Genomic DNA, 23,918 nt, shown 5'->3' with positions numbered 1-23,918 from the left:
CCTTTCCAATTTAGAGTAATAAGGACTAGGCCTACAGCGTGTGCTTTTAAGTGTAATGTTTATAACAATGTGACACTGTAGTTCAGCAGTTGGCCAGTTAGCCCAAACTGACAGCGTTAAATGAACACTTAAATTGTATAAATGGAATCACTGTTAAGGATTACTTTCAGCTATAAGATTTAAAGGAATGCTGTGTGGAGACTTCTTAGGTGACTCAGTTTTCTCCTCATATATCAATGATGTGCCTGTTAGCTAAACTGGTAACTCTAAGTTGTCCCCATTAGCCCTGTGCTGATTAAACAGCTAACTGCAATGCTCTGCGCCTTATTCATATAAAATCTGACAAACTGCCATTTGAACAATTAATCAGAACATCCTCTATTTGTAATATGTAATCAAGCAGTACTGAATAAAAACTGGAAACTGAACAGGGATATAAAGAATACACCACAAGGCTAAAGTGGCACGGTGGCACAGTGATAGCACTGCTGCCTCACAGTACGGAGACCAGGGTTCGTGTCCTTGTCTGTGTTGGTTTCTTCCCAGAGTCATGCAGGTTGGTGATCCCAAATTGACCTTAGTGGGTGGCTGGTGTGTGTGTGTGTGTGTGTGTGCGTGCGTGCGTGTGAGTGTATTTGAGTGTCTTTTCAGCCTGTGATGGACTGTTACCCTGTCCAAAGGTTACTTCCAATGCTAGCTGGGATAGACTCCACTGGACCCCGAAGACCCTGTTCAGGACTGAGCAGGTTAGCAAATGACTACAATGATAAATACTGATGAGAAAGAAAGAAAGAAAGAAAGAAAGAAAGAAAGAAATGATTCAATTTTACTGTCATTGTACAGTTAGAACGAAATATAATCGCAATACCCCTTGGAAGTCAGAGCACAGGGTCAGCTATTTTACAGAACCTGTGGAGCAATTGCAGATTAACGGCCTTGCTCAAGAGTCCAACAGAGTCGATACCCTTCTGGCAGTAAAAGGATTCAAACTGGCAACCTTCCAGATACCGGCACAGATCCTTAGCCTCAGAGTGACCACTCCACTGAAAACAAGCACCTCCACCTCACAAGGCACTTTCTTTTAACGTTACGCTACCTGGATGCATTACTCATGACCAATAAAGCTCTGCCCACGCTCTGCTAGCATTTCACTTCTAAAAATCAATTTCATTAGATGTTTTTTATTTTTACAGCCTTTCCTTGGGCCTCTAAAACAGTGAAGATATCATTTAGGAGGTTTTAGAAGTCAATTAATATAATGATCAGATCATTTTTTTCTTAATTTAGAACATTTTTGACAAAGCCATTTGTAAGTGTGTTCTCATATAACACTTGAAGCACCTATTGCAAAAGTCCATGTCTGTCTGTCTGTCTGTCTGTCCACAGGAAACAACTCACTCTTCCAACATGGACCATTTTTTTTGTGATGTGGCACACTTATTTTTCAAAGAAATTTGTCAGGACAGTTCAGTTTTAGTTCAGATATCTTGAACAGATCACGCTGTGCAAAGTTTTAAAACTTTTCAAAACAATTTGCCATTGGCGAATTTGCAAACTCATCCATCTAAAAACGGAGAAACGTTCTGTGTGGCTTCAACCATCAATGAGTGTACTCTTTCAATTTTAGTTTGAAAGTGGTTACTTGAACTTTTATATTTGGTGTATTTTCCACTTTTACTTGTCTGACAGCCACTTGGATGCCCAATCCACGTCTGTTCCATGCAAACAGCTCACACAGCAGCACTCTTATAAAGCGGTCTTAAATAAGTTAACTAATAGAGCACAAAAAAATCTCTTCTCTGGAAATAAATGGAAGGGAAAAGCAATTATGGAAGCATATATACAGAAAGACTGAATTGATGGAACAATATTATCCACAGATTATTATTGTAAAGAACTGATGTTATCAACCGGCAGCTAAATGGTATTTGAACTAATTAATAACATGGGAAAGGTGCAGATGACCTAACTGATCTAAACAAAGGACACGTGACATCAGGAGGTAGGAGTCCTCAGTGGCTTAAGCCCCTGATCTTGCCCATTGTGTGCCATTTGTATTCCTGTCTTAACTAATATTAATTGCTAGATGGGGAACTTACTTCAGTTTGTTTTTCTCCTTTCAGAGTGATATTGATACTGATACTGATTTTATGCTAGTATACGCCATTTTGTATTAATAGTTATTTTTCAATTGCTAAATTTTGGATACTACTGTACTCGGTATACTTTCAAAAATGTTATGTTTAAGTAAATTGAACAACAATTAGTCTCAGACCCTCCACTTCTAACACACAGCAATCGATGCCATTTTCACATCACTTGAATTGTAGTCCGCTGCGTATGAAAGCCATTGAGCCACCACAAGAATCTTTGTGCTCCATTTTTAACTTCATTGTAAAGTGCTGTTAAGAAGCACATATTTACTGTAGTCTACTAACACGTGGAATTGCATCCTAAAATCTTCTTAACATACTTTGAATATGACTCATTGTTGCAAAACTATTTAATAAATGAAAACATAATAACAGACTCTTGGATAAAGTAAAGAAAAAATGTGAAACACTGCAACTTTCATGTTGGTTAACTTAGTTGTAGAATGCACCTGAATGTTATGCCATGCATACAATGTCTAACTGGTTGGTTTTTGTTATGGGCAACGCCATTGTGTACTGCTTATGATGCAGGGTTGCCAGGGTGTTGCTATGCAGGATGACCGGAAGTGTGTGACGTGTGACATCTTTACTGTGATAGTATAAAGGTTATTGTCATATTCCTCCTGACTGTTCAAGTTTGTGGATAAGTTAAAACAAAAAAAAAACTCTTACATTATTATTACATTACTAGCCGTGTAAGCCTGTGCTGTAAAAAGCCCAGAGTCCTAGAAGCTATTGAAATCGTCAGAAAAAAAACTGAAATGTAGAGATGGCAGGTAATTGAAAGAAACTACTCTGGGCATCTCTCTCCTATGAGGATTGGTTTTGCTGATGTGCTCGCATCGCTTGTGCATTATCGAATGGAGGAAAAGTAAAAGGGATACCGTTTTGCCGATGTTAGCGGCTAAGCGAGTTTTCCGTTTCCTTACCCCGACTCCACCTCTCACTTCTGGGCTGAACAGACAGACAGACACACTTCCCACACATACTGTACACTCACCTAAAGGATTATTAGGAACACCATACTAATATGGTGTTTGACCCCCTTTCGCCTTCAGAACTGCCTTAATTCTACGTGGCATTGATTCAACAAGGTGCTGAAAGCATTATTTAGAAATGTTGGCCCATATTGATAGGATAGCATCTTGCAGTTGATGGAGATTTGTGGGATGCACATCCAGGGCACGAAGCTCCCGTTCCACCACATCCCAAAGATGCTCTATTGGGGTGAGATCTGGTGACTGTGGGGGCCATTTTAGTACAGTGAACTCATTGTCATGTTCAAGAAACCAATTTGAAATGATTTGAGCTTTGTGACATGGTGCATTATCCTGCTGGAAGTAGCCATCACAGGATGGGTACATGGTGGTCATGAAGGGATGGACATGGTCAGAAACAATGCTCAAGTAGCCCGTGCCATTTAAACGATGCCCAATTGGCACTAAGGGGCTTAAAGTGTGCCAAGAAAACATCCCCCACACCATTACACCACCACCACCAGCCTGCACAGTGGTAACAAGGCATGATGGATCCATGTTCTCATTCTGTTTACGCCAAATTCTGACTCTACCATTTGAATGTCTCAACAGAAATCGAGACTCATCAGACCAGGCAACATTTTTCCAGTCTTCAACTGTCCAATTTTGGTGAGCTTGTGCAAATTGTAGCCTCTTTTTCCTATTTGTAGTGGAGATGAGTGGTACCCGGTGGAGTCTTCAGCTGTTGTAGCCCATCCACCTCAAGGTTGTGCGTGTTGTGGTGTCACAAATGCTTTGCTGCATACCTCGGTTGTAACGAGTGGTTATTTCAGTAAAGTTGCTCTTCTATCAGCTTAAATCAGTCGGCCCATTCTCCTCTGACCTCTAGCATCAACAAGGCATTTTCGCCCACAGGACTGCCGCATACTGGATGTTTTTCCCTTTTCACACCATTCTTTGTAAACCCTAGAAATGGTTGCGTGTGAAAATCCCAGTAACTGAGCAGATTGTGAAATACTCAGACCGGCCCGTCTGGCACCAACAACCATGCCACGCTCAAAATTGCTTAAATCACCTTTCTTTCCCATTCTGACATTCAGTTTGGAGTTCAGGAGATTGTCTTGACCAGGACCACACCCCTAAATGCATTGAAGCAACTGCCATGTGATTGGTTGATTAGATAATTGCATTAATGAGAAATTGAACAGGTGTTCCTAATAATCCTTTAGGTGAGTGTAGATGTTTATATATAAGATTATTGTTAAAGATGCCCTATTTATGAATTATCTTGCGTTTTGCCTTAGGTTAAGTAAATATTCTACATTTTTCATTCTATGATTTTGTTTCACATCCTGGCCTTTATTTAATTTGTGTTCTCCTACTTACAACCTTGGCTTACTATTATTATTACAAACCATCGTCTCATTCCATTTTACTTGAAACTGCTGCCGTCCTGTGCAGTCAGTACAGTAATGTTCCACCTGAGCGATGACTGAAGAGTTTCTGCCCTTAGCTACAGTTGTAGTGTTTTTGGTCCACCTTGAAAAAAAAAAATGCTGCCCTACTAGTGGCCATTTTTAAGAATAATAAAAGGGAGCAACACTGAAGATGTATATTATTTAGAAAGAAATATAATGTTCTTCACTTTGGACTCTTTTCGTTTTCAATCCAAAAATTTAAAGACAGGCAGAACATTTAAAAGAGGCTGTTTGCCTTCACCGTCTCAGAAAGGGGTGTTGTTACAAACTCAAATACAAGCAATCTGTGGACAAACTTTGCCCCATTGACGCCACCACTTCTTTGTCACTGGCTTCAGCATCCACTTCTACAAATCTCACTTTTGTTGTGATTTTTAAGACTAATTCTTTTTAAGAATTTGTTGTCTTTAAATATAGTCTGAAATATTAGTTTAAATATAAATAAAACATTTCATTTAAACAGAAAATAGAACTTGTGTAAGTAGAAGAAAATACATTCCATTCTTTCTTTTTACTACTGTTGGTATTCTGTTAGGTTTCTGTTGTTCTGAGAATAACATTGAGATTACAGCCAATCAGCTTCAAAGTTAGCCTCTGGCATCATAAAGGCGGGATTGTATGCATCATCTCACATTCCTTTAAAAAGTATTTAAATGACAATGTTGTCCCTACAAGCTTCAATGATTCTGCATGTCTTTTCATAAATGACAAAATACAGACCTTTTTTATTCCTTCGAATGCTGGATTTTTGCAAGCCTTTACGTGTATTTTGTTTACGATGTCAGAGTCTGTCTTTAAAATGGGTTTTGATGAAAGTGAATGAGTCTCCTGTTCCGGGGACAACAGAAGCTCATCAATCTCAAGTACAACTCCTCGAGGCCGGCCATCCAACCGGACAGATGGTCCAGTTCACTGTATGGATGGGTCACTACAGACAGTCTTGCTGATCTTCCACTAACACCAGAAACTATAAGAAGGTCAAAGTTTCAGTTTCATTGTAATTTCAGAACTCTAAAGGATACAGAATGTGACTTGTGCACTGATAATATCAAATGTATATTGGAGTGCTTACATAAGACACATAGTTTTTTCATTTTTCTGCTGTCATGATAGTGTTTCCGTTTTATATTAGTTCTTTTATTGTTTCCTAGTACTTTTGTTTCATTTCAGGGGGTTGTATTATGGGAAATTCATTCATATTTGACCTGATTTTGACGTATTATTTTTCACGTCCCTTTTTGTTTTGGTTATGGGCCCTATCAGTTCCAACAAAGAGGAAACAAAAAAAATTCTTTAAATGTCAGAATTAAAACAGTATTTCAGAACTGATAAGACCAGCTCCCATAATTTAGTAACATAAGAAGGACTGGCAAAAAGGATTAGGAGATGATTACTAAAATGCAGGGAAAGTCAGTACCTGGAGAACCAGCAATCTGACACCAAAATACAAGGGCAAAGTTGTGGTCATTAATAATTTGCTAACAATTCTTAAACTGTGAATCAATTGGAAACACTAACACATTTAAATCTACTATTAGTATCCTTTGATGTTAAACAATCCATTGTGTTGGTTTATCAAGTGTTGCATTAATGACATCACTTAACAACCTGATGTTCTGTCCTGATGACGGGACCACCAAAATGATTGCACCATAAACAAAACAAAATATCAGAGAAAAGTTAAATATATTGTGAGCTGGGGGGCTGAACGCACCCCTAGAGGATACAGATGCTCCTGGGAAAACCTCTCCTAAAAACGTTGACAGAGTACCTTCACATTGCTCCCTTACTTGCTGGGCTTGCGTGTGATCTGGTCTGTCGCACAATATGCTTCCCGCACGGTACTCTGCATACTTAAAAGCCTGAACAGCACCTGTCAGTTTTGGAATTGATTGTTTGCTTTTCTCTCTCTCTGACACTCTCTGCTCCTGACGGAACTGTCACCTCTGTCTTGTCATGGAGCAAGTTTAAACTTTAGGAAAAAGAGACAAATGTTCATTTGCAGTGCTTGAATAATGTTCCTGTCTCTACAACCTCCTGTGTTTCTGTGCAAATCTGTGACCCAAGCGTGACAATATTAAATTCCAGAGGTTTCAAAAGGATGGAATGAACATCCAGAAATGGTCTCTGGTACTGAACACCCCCAAGAACAACAAAGGAGAAAATGTCCACTACTGAAATCGTCACCTGTGAATCTAAGACGTTTAAGAGGCATTGGCGGTTGTTGAAAGGTGTAAAATATTTGGCCATTACGGTACACTTGAAAGCGACAACCGAGCAATTCAGCGGCAGCCATCAACTCACATGCAGAAGCATAGGTGAAGGGCTTAAGCATTTCACTCTTCTAGTGCTCCTGTGTAGTATAATTATCTACTGTACCATCTTCAGTCCACACCTTGAACCTGTCCCAGTCATTCAATACATAAGACACAATGTTACTCCAGATATCAAGACTGAGCCTGATATGGCCGTGCAATATGTAACAAAGAGAATGGAAAAGGTATGTGCCATCTCCGGGCATGGAAACCACTCATTAAGTGACAGTTCTTTGATCGATGGTGATCACCTCGATAAGACATGTTAATGGGGGTACGGTTGGAACAATAAAGGAAATGGGTACCTGAACAATGTAAAGTAAGTCTAAAATACCTACACAATAACTATAATCGTAATAGATGAACAATAAAACAGCGAAGAAGCTGTGGACTAAATAAAAAGGCTGTAGTTATCAGCAGGGAGACGTGAATCCCGTGGCGAAGCAAGGAAGGGAATGAAGAGACCGGAGCGACAGATGGCCTTATATAGGCAGGCAGCCAACAACGTGGGAAGCGTTGGGATGGGGGACCCAACGGCGCCTCACACGGTGACCGAGCTGCAGGCTATGGACGTATATATGTACTTAAGTAGGATTCAGTTAGCGTTGGGAACCCGCGTACCAAATTTCTTGAAGATGGGCCCATAAGTAACAAAGACCGCTGGAAAGTTCAATATGGCGGCCGATAGTGGCGTCAAACCACCGAAATAAGTATGTACATCGGTTTCAGTTAGCGCAGGGAAGCCACCTACCAAATTTCATGAAGATGGGGCCATAAATAAGAAAGTTCAACATGGCGAACGTTGTCAACCGTTATGACCGTTATGTGTAGAATTTCGAAATTAAACCTACTTAACTTTTTTAAGTAAGCTGTAAGGAATGAGCCTGCCAAATTTCAGCCTTCTACCTACACGGGAAGTTGGAGAATTAGTGACGTTGGAAAGTTCAATATGGCAGCCGACAGTGGCGTCATACCACTGAAATAAGTACGTACATCGGTTTCGATTAGCGCAGGGAAGCCGCCTACCAAATTTCGTGAAGATGGGGCCATAAATAAGAAAGTTCAACATGGCAGACGTTGTTGACCGTTATGACCGTTATGTGTAGAATTTCGAAATGAAACCTACTTAACTTTTTTAAGTAAGCTATAAGGAATAAGCCTGCCAAATTTCAGCCTTCTACCTACATGGGAAGTTGGAGAATTAGTGATGAGTGAGTGAGTGAGTGAGTGAGTGAGTGAGTGAGTGAGTGAGTGAGTGAGTGAGTGAGTGAGTGAGTGAGTCAGTAAGGGCTTTGCCTTTTATTAGTGTAGATTACACAATCATAGTCTGGTACCCACCACAATAATAACAGATCACAGTTACATTTTTAAGATCAATGAAACATGGCTGGCACACACTGCAGCAGTCAAGTATTTTGCAGTCCAGTAATACTGGGTATATGTGGCACCTTCTGTGTTTTTCATCTACTTTTGCTTATAAAAGAAGCTGTTTCAGGTGATCTGACTTGTGCTGTTTCAATCTGTGCAGCTTCTACAGCTGTCTGCCGCTTTCTTATTCAACCTCCTCCTCTGCCTGTTCTGAGATCTGCTCCTCTACAATTCCCTGTCCAGAACACTCTGGATCAAATGCTATTACAAGCATGCACCGGCTTACTATGTTGTTCATCATTTGTCTCCATGCTGCATGCCTCAAAGCCTCTCCCTGAGTCGTCATCTGCCATCAACAGGAACTCTTTCAAGGGCTTCTTATACTAATAAGCATCGGTAGCACTTCTTGTATTATCTGCTAACTTTCTAAACTCAAAAATACCTAAATTCAGGTGTAATGACACCTTGTTTGTTTTTTGTCCACTTTTGCTTCTCTATGAAGCAAAGCTTTTTCAGGTGATGTAGCATGTGCTGTTTCATTCTGTGCAGCTTCTACAGCTGCCTGCCTCCCTTCACATTCAACATCATTCTCCTCCTCATCTGACCTCTCTGCCCAGAACATTCAGGTTCTGATGGCATAAAAAGTATCACTCTGCACTACTTTACTCTGTTGTTCATTGTTTGTCGAGTGCTGCATGCCTCTGTGCCTTTCTCTGACTCATCATCTGCCATCAATGACAGGGGCTCTTTCAAGGGCTTACTGTGCTGATAAGCACTGGGGCATTTCTTTTCTTATCTCTTAACTCTCTGAACTCATAAATACCTAAATAATAAGCAGCAAGTTAGAAACACAACTGCAATGAGCAAACATAGATACAAAGAAATGCAGAAAAAAAATAACTGTTTGGTTCGAGTGCTGTTTACAAAAGCAGCACTTAAAGTACGGATGTAAAAATACTGACACTTTACCGTGTTCAGGTTTACTAGTGACCCCAAATGTTTTAGGGGAATAAATGATGGTAATAAAACAATTTAAAACTATATTTGCATATTTGGCACATTGGTTGTAAACTGTTGCAGAAGAAATGAACGAAGCATACCTGGGAAATTGCAACAATACTGTATCACATGACCCTGTGAAAGCTATAAACATGACAGCACGGGTCACTAGCGACCCAAGGTATGTATCCAAGCATTAGATAGATAGATAGATAGATAGATATAAGGCACTATATAATAGATAGATAGATAGATAGATATAAGGCACTATATAATAGATAGATAGATAGATAGATAGATAGATAGATAGATAGATAGATAGATAGATAGATAGATAGATAGATAGATAGATAGAAGGCACTATATAATAGATAGATAGATAGATAGATAGATAGATAGATAGATAGATAGATAGATAGATAGATAGATAGATAGATAGATACTTTATTAATCCCAAGGGGAAATTCACATACTCCAGCAGCAGCATACTGATAAAAAACAATATTAAATTAAAGAGTGATAAAAATGCAGGTAAAAACACAATAACTTTGTATGTTAACGTTTACCCCACCGGGTGGAATTGAAAAGTCGCATAGCGTGGAGGAGGAATGATCTCCTGTCTGTCAGTGGAGCAGGACGGTGACAGCAGTCTGTCACTGAAGCTGCTCCTCTGTCTGGTGATGATCCTGTTCAGTGGATGCAGTGGATTCTCCATGATTGACAGGAGCCTGCTCAGTGCCCGTCGCTCTGCCACGGATGTCAAACTGTCCAGCTCCGTACCTACAATAGAGCCTGCCTTCCTCACCAGTTTGTCCAGGCGTGTGGCGTCCCTCTTCTTTATGTTGCCTCCCCAGCACACCACTGCATAGAAGAGGGTGCTCACCACAACCATCTGGTAGAACATCTGCAGTATCTTATTGCAGATGTTGAAGGATGCCAGCCTTCTAAGGAAGTATAGTCGGCTCTGTCCTCTCTTGCACAGAGCATCAGTATTGGCAGTCCAGTCCAATTTGTCATCCAGCTGCACTCCCAGGCATTTATAGGTCTATACCCTCTGCACATAGTCACCTCTGATGATCACGGGGTCCGTGAGGGGCCTGGGCCTCCTAAAATCCACCACCATCTCCTTGGTTTTGCTGGTGTTCAGTTGTAGGTAGTTTGAGTCGCACCGTTTAACAAAGTCCTTGATTAGGTTCCTATACTCCTCCTCCTGCCCACTCCTGATGATAGCAGTGTCGTCAGTGAACTTTTGCACGTGGCAGGGCTCCGAGTTGTATTGGAAGTCCAATGTATATTGGCTGAACAGGACCGGAGAAAGTACAGTCCCCTGTGGTGCTCCTGTGTTGCAGATCACAATGTCAGACCTGAAGTTCCCAAGACGCACATATTGAGGTCTGTCTGTAAGATAGTCATTGCCATCCATGCCACCAGGTATGAATCTACTTCCATCTCTGATTTATACCTGGTGGCATGGATCATGGACTAAAAGGTCCTCCAAGAAATCATTTCCTTATCTGAATTGCAGATTCAAAACCCTTTTAAACTCATTCTTTCAAACTCTTTCTGCTAAACGATCTTTGGTTACAACTGCTTTGCTTTGTTTTTAACCACAATTTGTGTTTCTTGTTTTCACTAATTGACTCTTTTTTACTGTTAGCCTTTTTCTCCCGGCTCACTGTCAAACCCTGTCTGCTTGCAGACATTACAGTTGATTTGATCTGGTGTAATAAAATCCTTGCTTAGTTCTCTGATTTTGATTTGCAAAGAGTTTTGAATCCATATCTCAGATGAGGAAGTGATTTCCTGGAGGACCGTTTAAGAGATCACATCATGTCACTACTTCAGAGGATACGCCCTAGCAACTTGTATTTCTCCTAATGAGCAGAGCTCCGAAATGTCAGTGAGCATGAAAACCAAAAAGGTGTAAGAAATGGTTCAAAAAATTATTAATGTTTAAAATGAAGGAGAATTGCCACATCTGGATGTCAGAATCAAACTCATTGGCACAAAAAGAAACCCAAATGAGTATCAGACTACCAGAATTAAAACAAAAAAATGTATAAAAGATACCCAATCCTAACATAATCTTCTTTATTTTGTCTGTTGTTTTCATTCTCATTTCCCAGTTCCTGCCTCCTAAATGTACCTGCTGTCACTTCACGTCAGTACAGCTGCTGTGTTCATATTTATTTCAGTTTGTATTTCTTCTTGACAATTTCATCCTATGCAGGAATTGAGTTCTTTCAATTTTCTTTAACATTATGCACAGTGCTTCATTACAGAAATTTTCAAGTCATGAAGAATAATATCGTTATGCGCTTGCACTTTGTCTTCAGTGTAATAATTACATTTTTGTAAAATGTCATTCAAATAATAAACCCAGACTAATACAGTAGGTGCCTCAAAAAAGGAGAAGGTCCTTGGGGTGTAACCAGGTCAGGGTGGGGTTAGTTGTGGGTACGGTCAGATGTCAGACCTCACCATATAATGACATCTACCTGTGTACTATATTCTTATATATAAAAGTCTAGTGAGTGTGTCTGTCCAGCCCGGACGTGAGAGGTGGAGTTGGGGTTAGGGCTCCACCTCCGCGGAAACTCATTTAGCCGCTAATAACACAAGAGAGGCCAGCACGTCTGCAAAACGAAACCTCCGAAGAAAGACAAAGTCGCTTAGCCGCTAACATCGGCAAAACGGTATCCCTTTTACTTTTCCTCCCGCCGCTAATGCACAAACGATGCAAGCACGTCGGCAAAACGAATCCTCCTAGAAGAGAGACACTCAGAGTAGTTCCTTTCAATTACCTGACATCTCTACATTTCAATTTTTTTTCTGACGATTTCTAAGCTTTCTAGGACCCCAGGTCCTTTACAGCACGGGCTTACACAGTTAGCACAGTTTTAGGACTGCTTGTCTTTTTGGAGGAGGAAATGCTTTAACAGACCACTATAGCCACATGATCATAAGCAGTCATGTGGTATAATATTACCTTGTTCACCGATCACTTTGAAATTTTAGTGCTTAAAATGTTTATACTCAAAGCTATTAACTTCTTACGGTTAATTTTTAATGGCACCATTTTGCCTTAGGATGCTTTCCTGGGTGCTGCCATTTTATATTTTTGTACATGGCTGTGGCCATATTGTATATGCTGTAGTTGCTATGCTTGTTGTCAGTCACATGACACTCAAGAAGCATGACATATTATGTCATCTTGCTCTGCCTAATTAAGTTTTGTGCCCTTCTAAATTTGTATCTGTTTTATTACGCATTTTTTTATGAATTTCCATTTTGTTGTGCAGGTTTGTCCATGTCCTGAATCTGATGAAAGTCTATAAAAAAAGTATTTGAAATGTGTTCAAAGGTGTTTACTTTTTTCAATGCCAGTTTGTTTTCTTTGAAAATTGTGACTTCTGTTGCTATTGTAACTGCTGGGAGAATTCAGGTGAATCGATTGAGTGACAGTATAAAAGATCATCACAGTGCATTCTTGGGTTAACCAAGTTTGGAGAAAGATTACTTACATGTGGTTGTGTGTGCTTTGTTTCCTGCTCATTTTGGCTTTCCAACATAAAGACTTCTCCCTTTCATTTTCCTGACTATACTTTCTTGTTTGGACTAAGTTTTGGTTACAAACTTTCACATTTTTTAGTCTTGTTTTTATCATCCGATTCCTATTTTAAAATATTCTTGGCTTTTCTACTAAAGGCATGCATGACACAGGCATCTTTGTTTTAGATTTCCATATCTCTTGTTTTCTTATTGGTGTTAGAGGAAGCTAAAAGGCACTTCCAAGAAGGAAATAGTGTTCTTTCTGTCTGTTGTCTTGAATTTCTTGTATTGGGCTTAGTCATTGGGTTCTACTTCTTGTTCTCTCACAGAATTCCAGTATTTGCCTGCTCTTCTTGTGATTTCATCTCATGGTCCTTACCATTTCTCAGGGCATTCCCTCCTTAATTATGTCCTTCACACCATTACACATTCAGTGTCAGACGCTACTTATATGCTAAGGGTCTAGCCATACCAACCTCTAACCACTCCAAACCCAATGCATCATCATGAGAAAAGGGCACACATAGCAAGGATGCTTCCAGTTGTGATTTCTCCTCTGATTAAAGACATGGCCATAAAACAAGCCAATGACAGCCATCTTCGATGTCTTAAAAGGCCAAGAAATGTCACAGTTGAGGAATTCATGGATAAAAGTGTAGGAAACAGGTTACTACTGGAAAACATTCACAAGTGTCATGCTGGATGTGCCCACCACCTCCTATACTGTACTGTGTACCCTAAAGACCAAAATCGTACACTCTTAAAAATACCGGCTACAAAGGGGCACCTCAGAGCGATGTTATAGGCGAACCATTATTAGTTCCTCAAAAAAACATCCTCATGGAGGATCCAGACCCAACTTTATTAATTTAGATCCCTAAATAGATCCATGAATAGCAATGAATAGCTGGTAACAAATTTGTAACGTGCCATTGATTCCTGATTTGCTGAATATATTAACACACTCTAAGTTCAGGTTTTCTTGATCTGCTAATATCCTGCTAGTGAGTCTACTATACATTAAAGATTTCTGTTTTCTTCAAATATAAGAACCTTTTCAAAGCTCAAAAAACCAACTTCATATGCAAAGAACTCTTCCCAGAATCAAATACTCAGGCGAGGTTCCTATGAAGAACCACACAACCCAGAAAAGTGCTATCAATGAAACGTTATTTTTAACAATATATGAGGTGCTCTATATGGAGCCACCATTGCAGATCTCTCTCTCATTGTACTGATCCATTTTCTCATTTATGGCAAGTTATTCACACACTTGCTATTATTCCATCTTCAGCAGTAAGGAAATGTCTTATATTAGTTCCTTAAAAGCAAGCTCACAATGAAAGGTGTTAACTGGAGTTCTTTTTTTGTTTGTTTGTTTGTTTATTCTGTCCTCTTGGCTTTCCTACCTTACCTTTTTCTCTGCTACATACTGTATAATTGTATTGCCTAATCTTGTTTGTTTATGTTTTACATATTAACTTCCTTTTTATTTCATCTTGTAAAGCACTAGGAGCTACATTGATTGTACGAAAATATGCTATAAAAATAAATGCTGCTGTTATACAGAAGGATTTCTGATCGATTAATTGAATTCACTGCTTTCCCAAAAAAATGTTCCCAGATTAGACTGTATGAGTGAGCCATTGTCACGCGTGTGCATGTACAGTTAGGTCCATAAATATTTGGACAGAGACAACTTTTTTCTAATTTTGGTTCTGTACGTTACCACAATGAATTTTAAATGAAAAAACTCAGAGGCAGTTGAAGTGCAGACTTTCAGCTTTAATTCAGTGGGCTGAACAAAAAGATTGCATAAAAATGTGAGGCAACTAAAGCATTTTTTTAACACAATCCCTTCATTTCAGGGGCTCAAAAGTAATTGGACAATTGACTCAAAGGCTATTTCATGGGCAGGTGTGTTCAAGTCCGTCGTTATGTCATTATCAGTTAAGCAGATAAAAGGCCTGGAGTTGATTTGAGGTGTGGTGCTTGCATGTGGAAGATTTTGCTGTGAACAGACAACATGCGGTCAAAGGAGCTCTCCATGCAGGTGAAAGAAGCCATCCTTAAGCTGCGAAAACAGAAAAACCCATCCGAGAAATTGCTACAATATTACGAGTGGCAAAATCTACAGTTTGGTACATCCTGAGAAAGAAAGCAAGCACTCGTGAACTCAGAAACGCAAAAAGACCTGGACATCCACGGAAGACAACAGTGGTGGATGATCGCAGAATCTTTTTCATGGTGAAGAGAAACCCCTTCACAACAGCCAACCAAGTGAACAACACTCTCCAGGGGTGGTATCGATATCCAAGTCTACCATAAAGAAGACTGCATGAAAGTAAATACAGAGGGTGCACTGCAAGGTGCAAGCCACTCATAAGCCTCAAGAATAGAAAGGCTAGATTGGACTTTGCTAAAGAACATCTAAAAAAGCCAGCACAGTTCTGGAAAAACATTCTTTGGACAGATGAAACCAAGATCAACCTCTACCAGAATGATGGCAAGAAGAAAGTATGGAGAAGGCGTGGAACAGCACATTATCCAAAGCATACCACATCATCTGTAAAACACGTGGAGTCAGGCAGTGTGATGGCTTGGGCGTGCATGGCTGCCAGTGGCACTGGGACACTAGTGTTTATTGATGATGTGACACAGGACAGAAGCAGCCAAGGTGTTCAGAGACATACTGTCTTCTCAAATCCAGTTAAATGCAGTCAAATTGATTGGGCAGCATTTCATGATACAGATGGACAATGACCCAAAACATACAGCCAAAGCAAGCCAGGAGTTTATTAAAGCAAAGAAGTGGAAAATTCTTGAATGGCCAAGTCAGTCACCTGATCTTAACCCAACTGAGCGTGCATTTCACTTGTTGAAGACTAAACTTCAGACAGAAAGGCACACAAACAAACAGCAACTGAAAGTCGCTGCAGTAAAGGCCTAGCAGAGCATTAAAAAGGAGGAAACCCAGCATCTGGTGATGTCCGTGAGTTCAAGACTTCAGGCTGTCATTTCCAGCAAAGGGTTTTCAACCAAGTATTAGAAATTAACATTTTATTTCCAGATATTTAATTTGCCCAATTACTTTTGAGTCCCTGAAATGAAGGGATTGTGTTAAAAAAATGCTTTAGTTGCCTCACATTTTTATGCAATCTTTTTGTTCAACCCACTGAATTAAAGCTGAAAGTCTGCACTTCAACTGCCTCTGAGTTGTTTCATTTAAAATCCATTGTGGTAATGTACAGAACCAAAATTGGAAAAAAGTTGTCTCTGTCCAAATATTTATGGACCTAACTGTATTTATGGGACAGGTGAAGGGTGGCTGTAATTCTACCACCTCATCAGGGGCTGGAGCTGTGTTTTAATGCCTCGCACTTTTCCCCTCTGCAGACTGGATGATTGACAGCTATGACATCACTGACATCACTTCCAGTGTTCGGCCACCTGGACCTGCCCCTTCCTGTTCAGAGGGCTTAAAACCTGAAGTTCTGCCATTTTCACTCAAGAAAACACCTTTTTCTCATTTGCTTATTTTTTTTCTTGCCACCATAATATACAGCGTGCTGGGTTGGACCCCAAATCTTTTTCATTTTGTTGTGTCATTCTCTTACACCATGTTCAACCAAAAATGATGCTCTTACTCTTCTGCTGAGGGTGAGAAATCAGGGAAAATACGAATGTGGTTATTTTCAAATAAAATTCTGTATGAGAAGTAACATTATATGTAATTTCAGATTGTAAATTTTCTAAATGCACGATAAGAGTCCTAGGTTTAGAGGTATTTGATTCCCATATGCGGTAAGCTGCTGCTATCTCGGTGTCTGATTTACAGTCCTCTCCAATTATTTTAGAGAATAGTTCAGCTGAGAATTTCATTGGGTTTGGATTTTCATAATTCTCAGGGAGACCTTCAATTCTAATATTATTCCTTCTTCATCCATCTTCCAGTGCAGCAAGTCTGTCTCCGAGTATTTTGCATTCGGAATTTGCAGCTGTTGCTTTTCCGTTGGCGGTAGATGTCAGTTGTTCGGCTGTTTCAATTCGAGTGGTGAACGTTTGCTTAACATCTTCCAACTGGGCGCCAAGTGCTCTCAGTTTATTCTCAAATGTAGACGTATTTTCCTGATTTTGTTCCTCAATTTTTTCTAGCATACCCTTTGAAGGCTGCCTCAAAGCGATTATTTACACGTTTCTCCTGGTCTGTAACATCCTGTAGCAGCTTCTCATTTGTCTTGTCTTGTGTATGTCCTTTATTTGTTTCCTTATATCATTTATATCAATTTTCCTAATATAATTTATTTATTTCTTTATATCACTTATTTCTTCCTTTATATCTTTCTTGAGCTCCTTTATGTCGGTGGCCATTGCGGTGATCATTACCTTCAGTTCAGACAGATCTTTTTGGTCTCCATGCTCCGCAGGTGAAGTAGCAAGCCCAGTTAAAGTCGATACTCCCGGCTCGGAAGGAGTAGATGACAATGTGGAAGGCAAGGCCATTTTCAGTTTCAATAAATCTTCTGGAATCGACAAGCTATTGTGAACTGAATCACTTGCACATTCGCTCTCGGCTGGAGACAAAGCATGGATGAAGCTTTAGATTTCTTTTCCGTTTCTTTCTCAGCCCCTTTCCTGACGCTCATGTTTATATATGCTTGCATATACTGAAATAAAACCTCCTCGTGTGGAATAAATACAGGATATCTCAGGATGATAAAGAAAATAAGAGAAAAAATAACACCACTGCTAACGGAGTTCCACTTCTGAAGTTAATCTCCCGTAACGGACGAGACCAACTCTTCTAGCATTATAAATTGCCACTTGGCAGGAAGTTATATTCTATCTGTATACCTTTGTAGGTCATTTTCCTCTTGTGACATGACTTTTATTCTTTCTGGCATTCCCTCTAATGAAGATGAGTGTTCTAAAAGTCTGACTATTGTAACTTCTTATTAAAGAATATTCCGGTGACCTTCCTTGTTCATTCTAGTCATTTGACATACAGTCTTAAAAATGATGATTCTCTAATGGTATTTTATTCGGTTGTGTGGTTCCTCGTAGCTCCCCTACTTGACAAAGAACCATTTAATTCTGGGGCAGGTTCTTTGTATATGAAGTTGGCTGTTTGAGCTTTGAACTGGTCCCTGAAATGTGGGCAAAACAGAAATCTGTAATGTGTGGTTGGCTAACCAGCAGGACGCTAGCAAATCAAGAAAACCTGAACTGAGCCTGTGTTATTGTATGCAGACAGAGACATTTTAAAATCAGGAACTTCACAAATCTGTTATTATCTATTCATGGTTATTTATGGCATCTAGTACAGACTTACATACTAAATAAAGACTCTTTCAGGAACCTTCGTGCGCATGGGTTTTCAGGGAACCAGAAATATTTCCCTTAAAGCATTGCTCTGAAGATCCACTACAACCCCTGATTTTAAGAGTGTATAATAATTTAAAAGTGCCTTCAGCTTCATAGTGTGCTGTTATCAATTTCTTTTAAAAGCTCTTTGTGTTTCACTGCATGTAACAAGGACTGATTGATTGATTGCCTGCATATCCTTCAGCTTTCACACTAAATCACGTGTGCCCTCAGTATTTTTTACAAGACTGAAGATAGAGTATGTACATTATGAAGATGTCTATCCATCCAATTCCAAGCCCAGTTCAGGTTAGTACAGTATTGGACTCCATCCTGACAGCACTGGACACAAGGCAAGGAAATAAAAACCAGAAACAGGACACACGTCCATCGAAGACCACACTCACTCACACACATCCATTTTCATTTAAATGGATTTACCTTTCCCCTTGGGATTAATAAAGTATCCATCGATCTATCTATCTTCGAGCTGCTAATGAACTTAACTGCACAAACTTCTGATGTGGGAGGACAGCCTCAACGAGACATGGGCATAAATAGGCAGAGACGGGGCTGGGATTTAAACAGAGAATTCAAGAGAAACTCTAGAGATGTTGGACAATAAAAATATTAGATTGCTGATCATTCCACCACCAGGGCACCCACCTAAAGATATCCCTTAGTTGCTATATGTGACAAATGTGGATCCTACTGTTCTGCGTGCGTATTTGGTATACCAAATAAAAACAGCAATAATTCCACAACAAAAAAGGGGTCTAAAAGTTGAAAAATTTGTTTGGATTACTTCATGTGATCTTTATATAGTTTTGGGTCTGAATTCAAAAGTGAAAACCATTTCTCTCCATTATGTGGCATTTTTTGACAAAACGCATTTTTTAGTTGTCGACTATAAACATTTTTTTGCTTTTGCTGTATAATTAATTAAATATAATATTTCAATAAGAATCTGTTTGAATTTAAAATTTTCTAATATTAGTTTTTCTAGTATGTTTTCTAGTTCATTTCCCAGCATGTTTAAATCAAACAGTTATTTTATTCAATAAGAGAGGCGAGATTGCGTTGGTTTGGACATGTGCAGAGGAGAGATGCGCAGTATATTGGGAAAAGGATGCCAAGGATAGACCTGCCTGGTAAGAGGAAAAGAGGAAGACGTAAGAGAAGGATTATGGATGTGCTGAGAGAGGACATGGAGGTGACGGGTGTGACAGAGCAAGAGGAGTAGAGGACAGAAAGATATGGGAGAAGATGATCCGCTGTGACAACCCCTAATGGGAGCAGCTGAAAGAAGAAGAACAGCTGGAACTGAACATAGTGATGAGTCAAAGCAGGTAGAAGCAAGTGAAGCCATCAGAAGGCCATGGGAGTGGGACCACTGAGCCAAGAAGTGACACTATGTTCAGAAGGAATGGCCAGTTAGAAAAAAGTGACAGCTTGTTGCCAAAACCATTGTCAGACCTAACTTGGTGGATCCAAATCAAGTTCTGCTAGCACCACTCCATATTAAGCTTGGTGTAATGAGGCAGTTTGTCAAAGTCCTATCAAAAGGTGGGCCTTTTCTATGTTTTTGTGCTGAAAGTTTTGGGCTTGTGTGAGGCTGAATTGAAATGAGGAATGTTTGCCAGGTCTGATGTTAGAAAATGAATATGTGAAGTAGAATTGGATGGTGTGATGAATGACCTGGAACGTGAGGCTTAGGTAGTAATTTTTAAGTTTTCAGGTAACAATAAAGATCCAAATTTTAAAGAAAATGTAAAAAGTGTATTTGTTAAGTTTAAGGACTTGCGTTCCAACAGGAGTCTCAAAGTTCACTTTTTACATTCCCATTTGGAATTTTTCCCCAAAAATCTTGGAGAAGTGAGTGAAGAGCAGGGTGAAAGGCTCCATTGGGATATCAAGGACATGAAAAGAAGGGACCGGGGATGCTAGGATGTCAGTATGATGGCGGACTACTGCTGGGTGGTTCATTCAGATGCAGCAGAAAGAGGATGGGACACCAAATGAAAAACCTACATGAAAAAAACTAGAGCTGCATGTAAATTAAAAAGTAAGTCATCAAAGTTTTGGATCAAAAAAACTAAGAAGTGACAAAAACTACAGTTACACGTGAATTGAAATGTTAGTCAATGAATATGTATTTTTTTCATTACATATGTTTAAAAATATTAGATGGACTGGGTTGTCTTAACACATGGGCATGCTGGGCAGTTCCCGGGGCCCCATGCTAATCTATGTATGTTGTGACTTGCTGAGTGGTTGTGCAGGTAGAAGCCACAGTGCACTGCTTTACCTGGGGCCCTATAGTGCTGATAAGATGGCCCTGTAGATGGACTTAATATTTGTATGTTAAATTAGAACATCATTTTTCATCATAAATAAATTGTGTCATTTGTTAAATTTTAGATTTCTTTTCAATTTTGTACTTAAATGTGATGTGATGAAAGCATTCTATTTATATGTTTTGTGTGCTCACTAATGCAAATAAAAACAAACGTTCACACTTAAAACAGTTTTTAATGATTTTAATTTTGCAGACCTGTGATATATTTTCATAATTAACAAAAGTAATTAGATAATGCATATTTAAAAATAGGGCAGCATGGTGGCGCAGTGGGTAGCGCTGCTGCCTCGCAGTTAGGAGACCCAGGAAGTGAACTCCCTGCGTGGAGTTTGCATGTTCTCCCCGTGTCTGTGTGGGTTACCTCCGGATGCTCTGATTTCCTCCCACAGTCCAAAGACATGCAGGTTAGGTGCATTGGCGATTCTAAATTGTCCCTAGTGTGTGTGTGTGTGTGTGTGTGTGTGTGTGTGCCCTGCGGTGGGCTGGTGCCCTGCCCGGGGTTTGTTTCCTGCCTTGCGCCCTGTGTTGGCTGGGATTGGCTCCAGCAGACCCTGTAGTTAGAATATAGCGGGTTGGATAATGAATGGAGGGATATTTAAAAATAAGTCAATAAGTCATTTAAGTGCCTTTCACAGCAGACTAGTCAATAACAAAGTGTAAGCTCTCAAGTTCAAAGTATTATACATTATAATTAACACAGACAATAATATATAAAACTGTTATAGTGATCTGGTGTAATTGTCACAAGTTTTGATAGAATTCCTGTCTTTACAGTGATAAAACATGAATTCTCTCTCTCAGCCATTAGGCAATGTGACCTGACAGCTAAAATGTAGGACTAATGGCTCATGGCTGCAAGTTCAGTTACCACTGCTGACTTTTTATCTGCAACTATTAGAAAATTGCTAGTTCTGCCGTAAATGAAAATGTTGAAATTCTGCAAAAACTGTTGCAATTATGTTATTTGTATTAAAGCATCAATGGTAAAAAAAAAAAAAAACGTAAATGTAAAAATGGATATAAGGATTCTGACAGAAAACAAGAAATGCCATAACTGCCAATCCCACATCCATTTATGCCAAAGGCCTGTAATGATAGAAGATCGCATAAGTCGGGCCATACATGCAACTCGTGGTTGTAGAGTGCAAATGAATATTGATGATGTATTATCTTGTTTAATAGAACTTTTCATGTGCATTGATAGAAATAGATGAATTATACCTTATAAATATGGTGTTACGCAGATGGATGGGCGCCTATGAGTGATGAATGTCATCCTGTTTTATCAAGGACTTAAAAAAAAACTGTAGAATACACAGATATTAAAGACAGCCATCCTGAGTATTATAAGTGTATGCTAGATTCGATTATTCTCATAGTCTGAAAGAACGAAAGGTTCACACCAAGATTTCAAAGATCCAGTCAGGTTCTGCACAAAACACACCGCGGGCACAGATCTGAAAATAGAACATTTCATCGCCTGGGGGGTATAATTAAATACGATTCATTTAGCTCGCTCTTCATTTACCGCATTATGACGTGTCCGAGCCTTGGGCAGAAGTATATCAACTGTGAATGGATTTGCCTTAAATTTTCTTTCTTTTTTCTCTCTCTCTCTATCTGGGTGCTGCCTAAGATGCTGTCATTTCATTTTTTTCCATCTCCTCCGCCTTTTTTTTTTAAATGCTGCCCACTGCCTAGACTAGAGTGCCTTTTTTCCCTTTTATATATTCAATTTTTAAATTGTAAAAGGACTGGTCAGGATAGTGCAGGGAAATGCAGCTAGTGAGATGACCAAATCGGAATGAACGAATTAACAAATACATGAGAGAGGAATGGGAAAGCGAGGAAGCGGATGTTCTGACGCCCTTCGTCTGTCTGTCTGTTGGACCGTCTGCTGGACGCGTGATGAAGCGGAGCGGCGCGGCGCACACCTATGCGATTGATGATCGTGACTGCAGCAGTGCGCAGGAACAACACATAGTCTTCCAATGGAGCGCATTTGTAAACAGAGCACACGGGGGATCTCAGGAGTGCAGTGTCTTGCTATGTTTCTTTTTTTCTGTTATCAGTCTGAAACTATCCTAGTGGAAATGAAACGCGTTTCGCGTAATGCCAGGTGATGTCAATCAAGATGCCACGACGAGTTCGTGCAGGCGATGATGGTCCGCGTGTGCATTCTTTATTCAAAATCTTCACAAGCATGACAAAGACGAAGATGTTCCGAGTCAAACTGAAATGACGAGGATGATAATGGTGGTGATGGAAAGGTCGCATTTTATTTAATTCCATTGAAAAATGCAAATAAATCACGCATCCCATCCCCAGTACAACACTGCGTACTGAATCATCACAAAGCGCAAAAGCATCACAAATAGAAACAAAATAATAATGAAAAATAGCTCGAGCTAAGAAATGAGCGGCATTCTCAATAAAATGTCTCACCGTGGGAAGCAGCGGCTCCATTTGCGCTCCTTGGTCCTTAATGTCCATGTTTGAGAAAGCTATGTTGCCTGTTACTTTCTCTCTGTCTGCACCTAAGTATATAGCGGCACCGGCGCTCTCCTTAGTATTCTTGTCAGGTGTCTCAGGAGGAGAAGGAAATTCCTGACTGGCGCGCACACGCGCACAAGCTCTCCGCCGCTCTTTCTCTCTCTCTCTCTCTCTCTCTCACTGTCTTCGGTTCTCGCGCCTCCGCTCACAAATCGACTGGTCGGCTCCTACGACAGTTCGCCTGTCCACCGCCTATGTCGTCCTCAAGTGCAGCCGGTGATAAAACGGGCTTGATATCAACATATACCTTACTATTTCCTTTCAGAGGGCTACACAAATACAAAAATATCGGAATATATCAATTAACACAGAAGTGACTAAATCATAACGATAACGAACAGCAGAACAACCAGGATATAACGGAGAAGAGCAAAACAAGGCACAAAAAATAATTGTGCACAAATTCTTAAATAAAATCTCTGACTGGGTTAAGGTACTGTTTTTGGACATCTCTACTTGAGTATTTGCTAGTGCAACTGAACTATTTGATATACATATATTAACATCAAAGCTGTGTAACCAAAAATCTATTTAGCATGGTGTTTTTCTATAGCAAAGAAATAGTTAAACGTGTTTTGTAAAGCCAACAAATATCGAAATATTCCACTGGAGTTTCATTCAAGAAGTCTATAGTTACATATAATTTTATTTGTTTAGAATATGTTTTTGGATGGCATTGTGGCTCAGTAGTTAGTGCTGGTGCCTCACAGGTCTAAACGTTGTGTTCACGTCTGTGTCCAAGTGGGTTCCGCTTGAGGTACTCTTGTTCTCCATCTCTAAATGCCTGCATGTTTGCTCTG

The 23,918-nt window shown here is 39.8% G+C and overlaps 1 protein-coding gene across 1 annotated transcript in view; it reads right to left on the bottom strand.

Annotated features, from left to right (window-relative positions):
* The window catches only part of LOC120531773 (sodium-driven chloride bicarbonate exchanger-like), a 337,177-nt gene extending 313,686 nt beyond the window's left edge, over nucleotides 1–23,491 (bottom strand). The window contains 1 exon segment of the mRNA XM_039757493.1: nucleotides 23,011–23,491. Coding sequence (XP_039613427.1) covers nucleotides 23,011–23,058 — 48 coding nt within the window. The 5' untranslated portion in view covers nucleotides 23,059–23,491.
* Between the last annotated feature and the right edge of the window lie 427 nt (nucleotides 23,492–23,918).

This window comes from Polypterus senegalus, chromosome 6 (genome assembly GCF_016835505.1).
Source record: "Polypterus senegalus isolate Bchr_013 chromosome 6, ASM1683550v1, whole genome shotgun sequence".
Lineage (NCBI taxonomy): Eukaryota > Metazoa > Chordata > Cladistia > Polypteriformes > Polypteridae > Polypterus > Polypterus senegalus.
The sequence above is the reverse complement of the archived record's forward strand: the minus strand, read 5'-3'. Positions and strand labels throughout refer to the sequence as shown.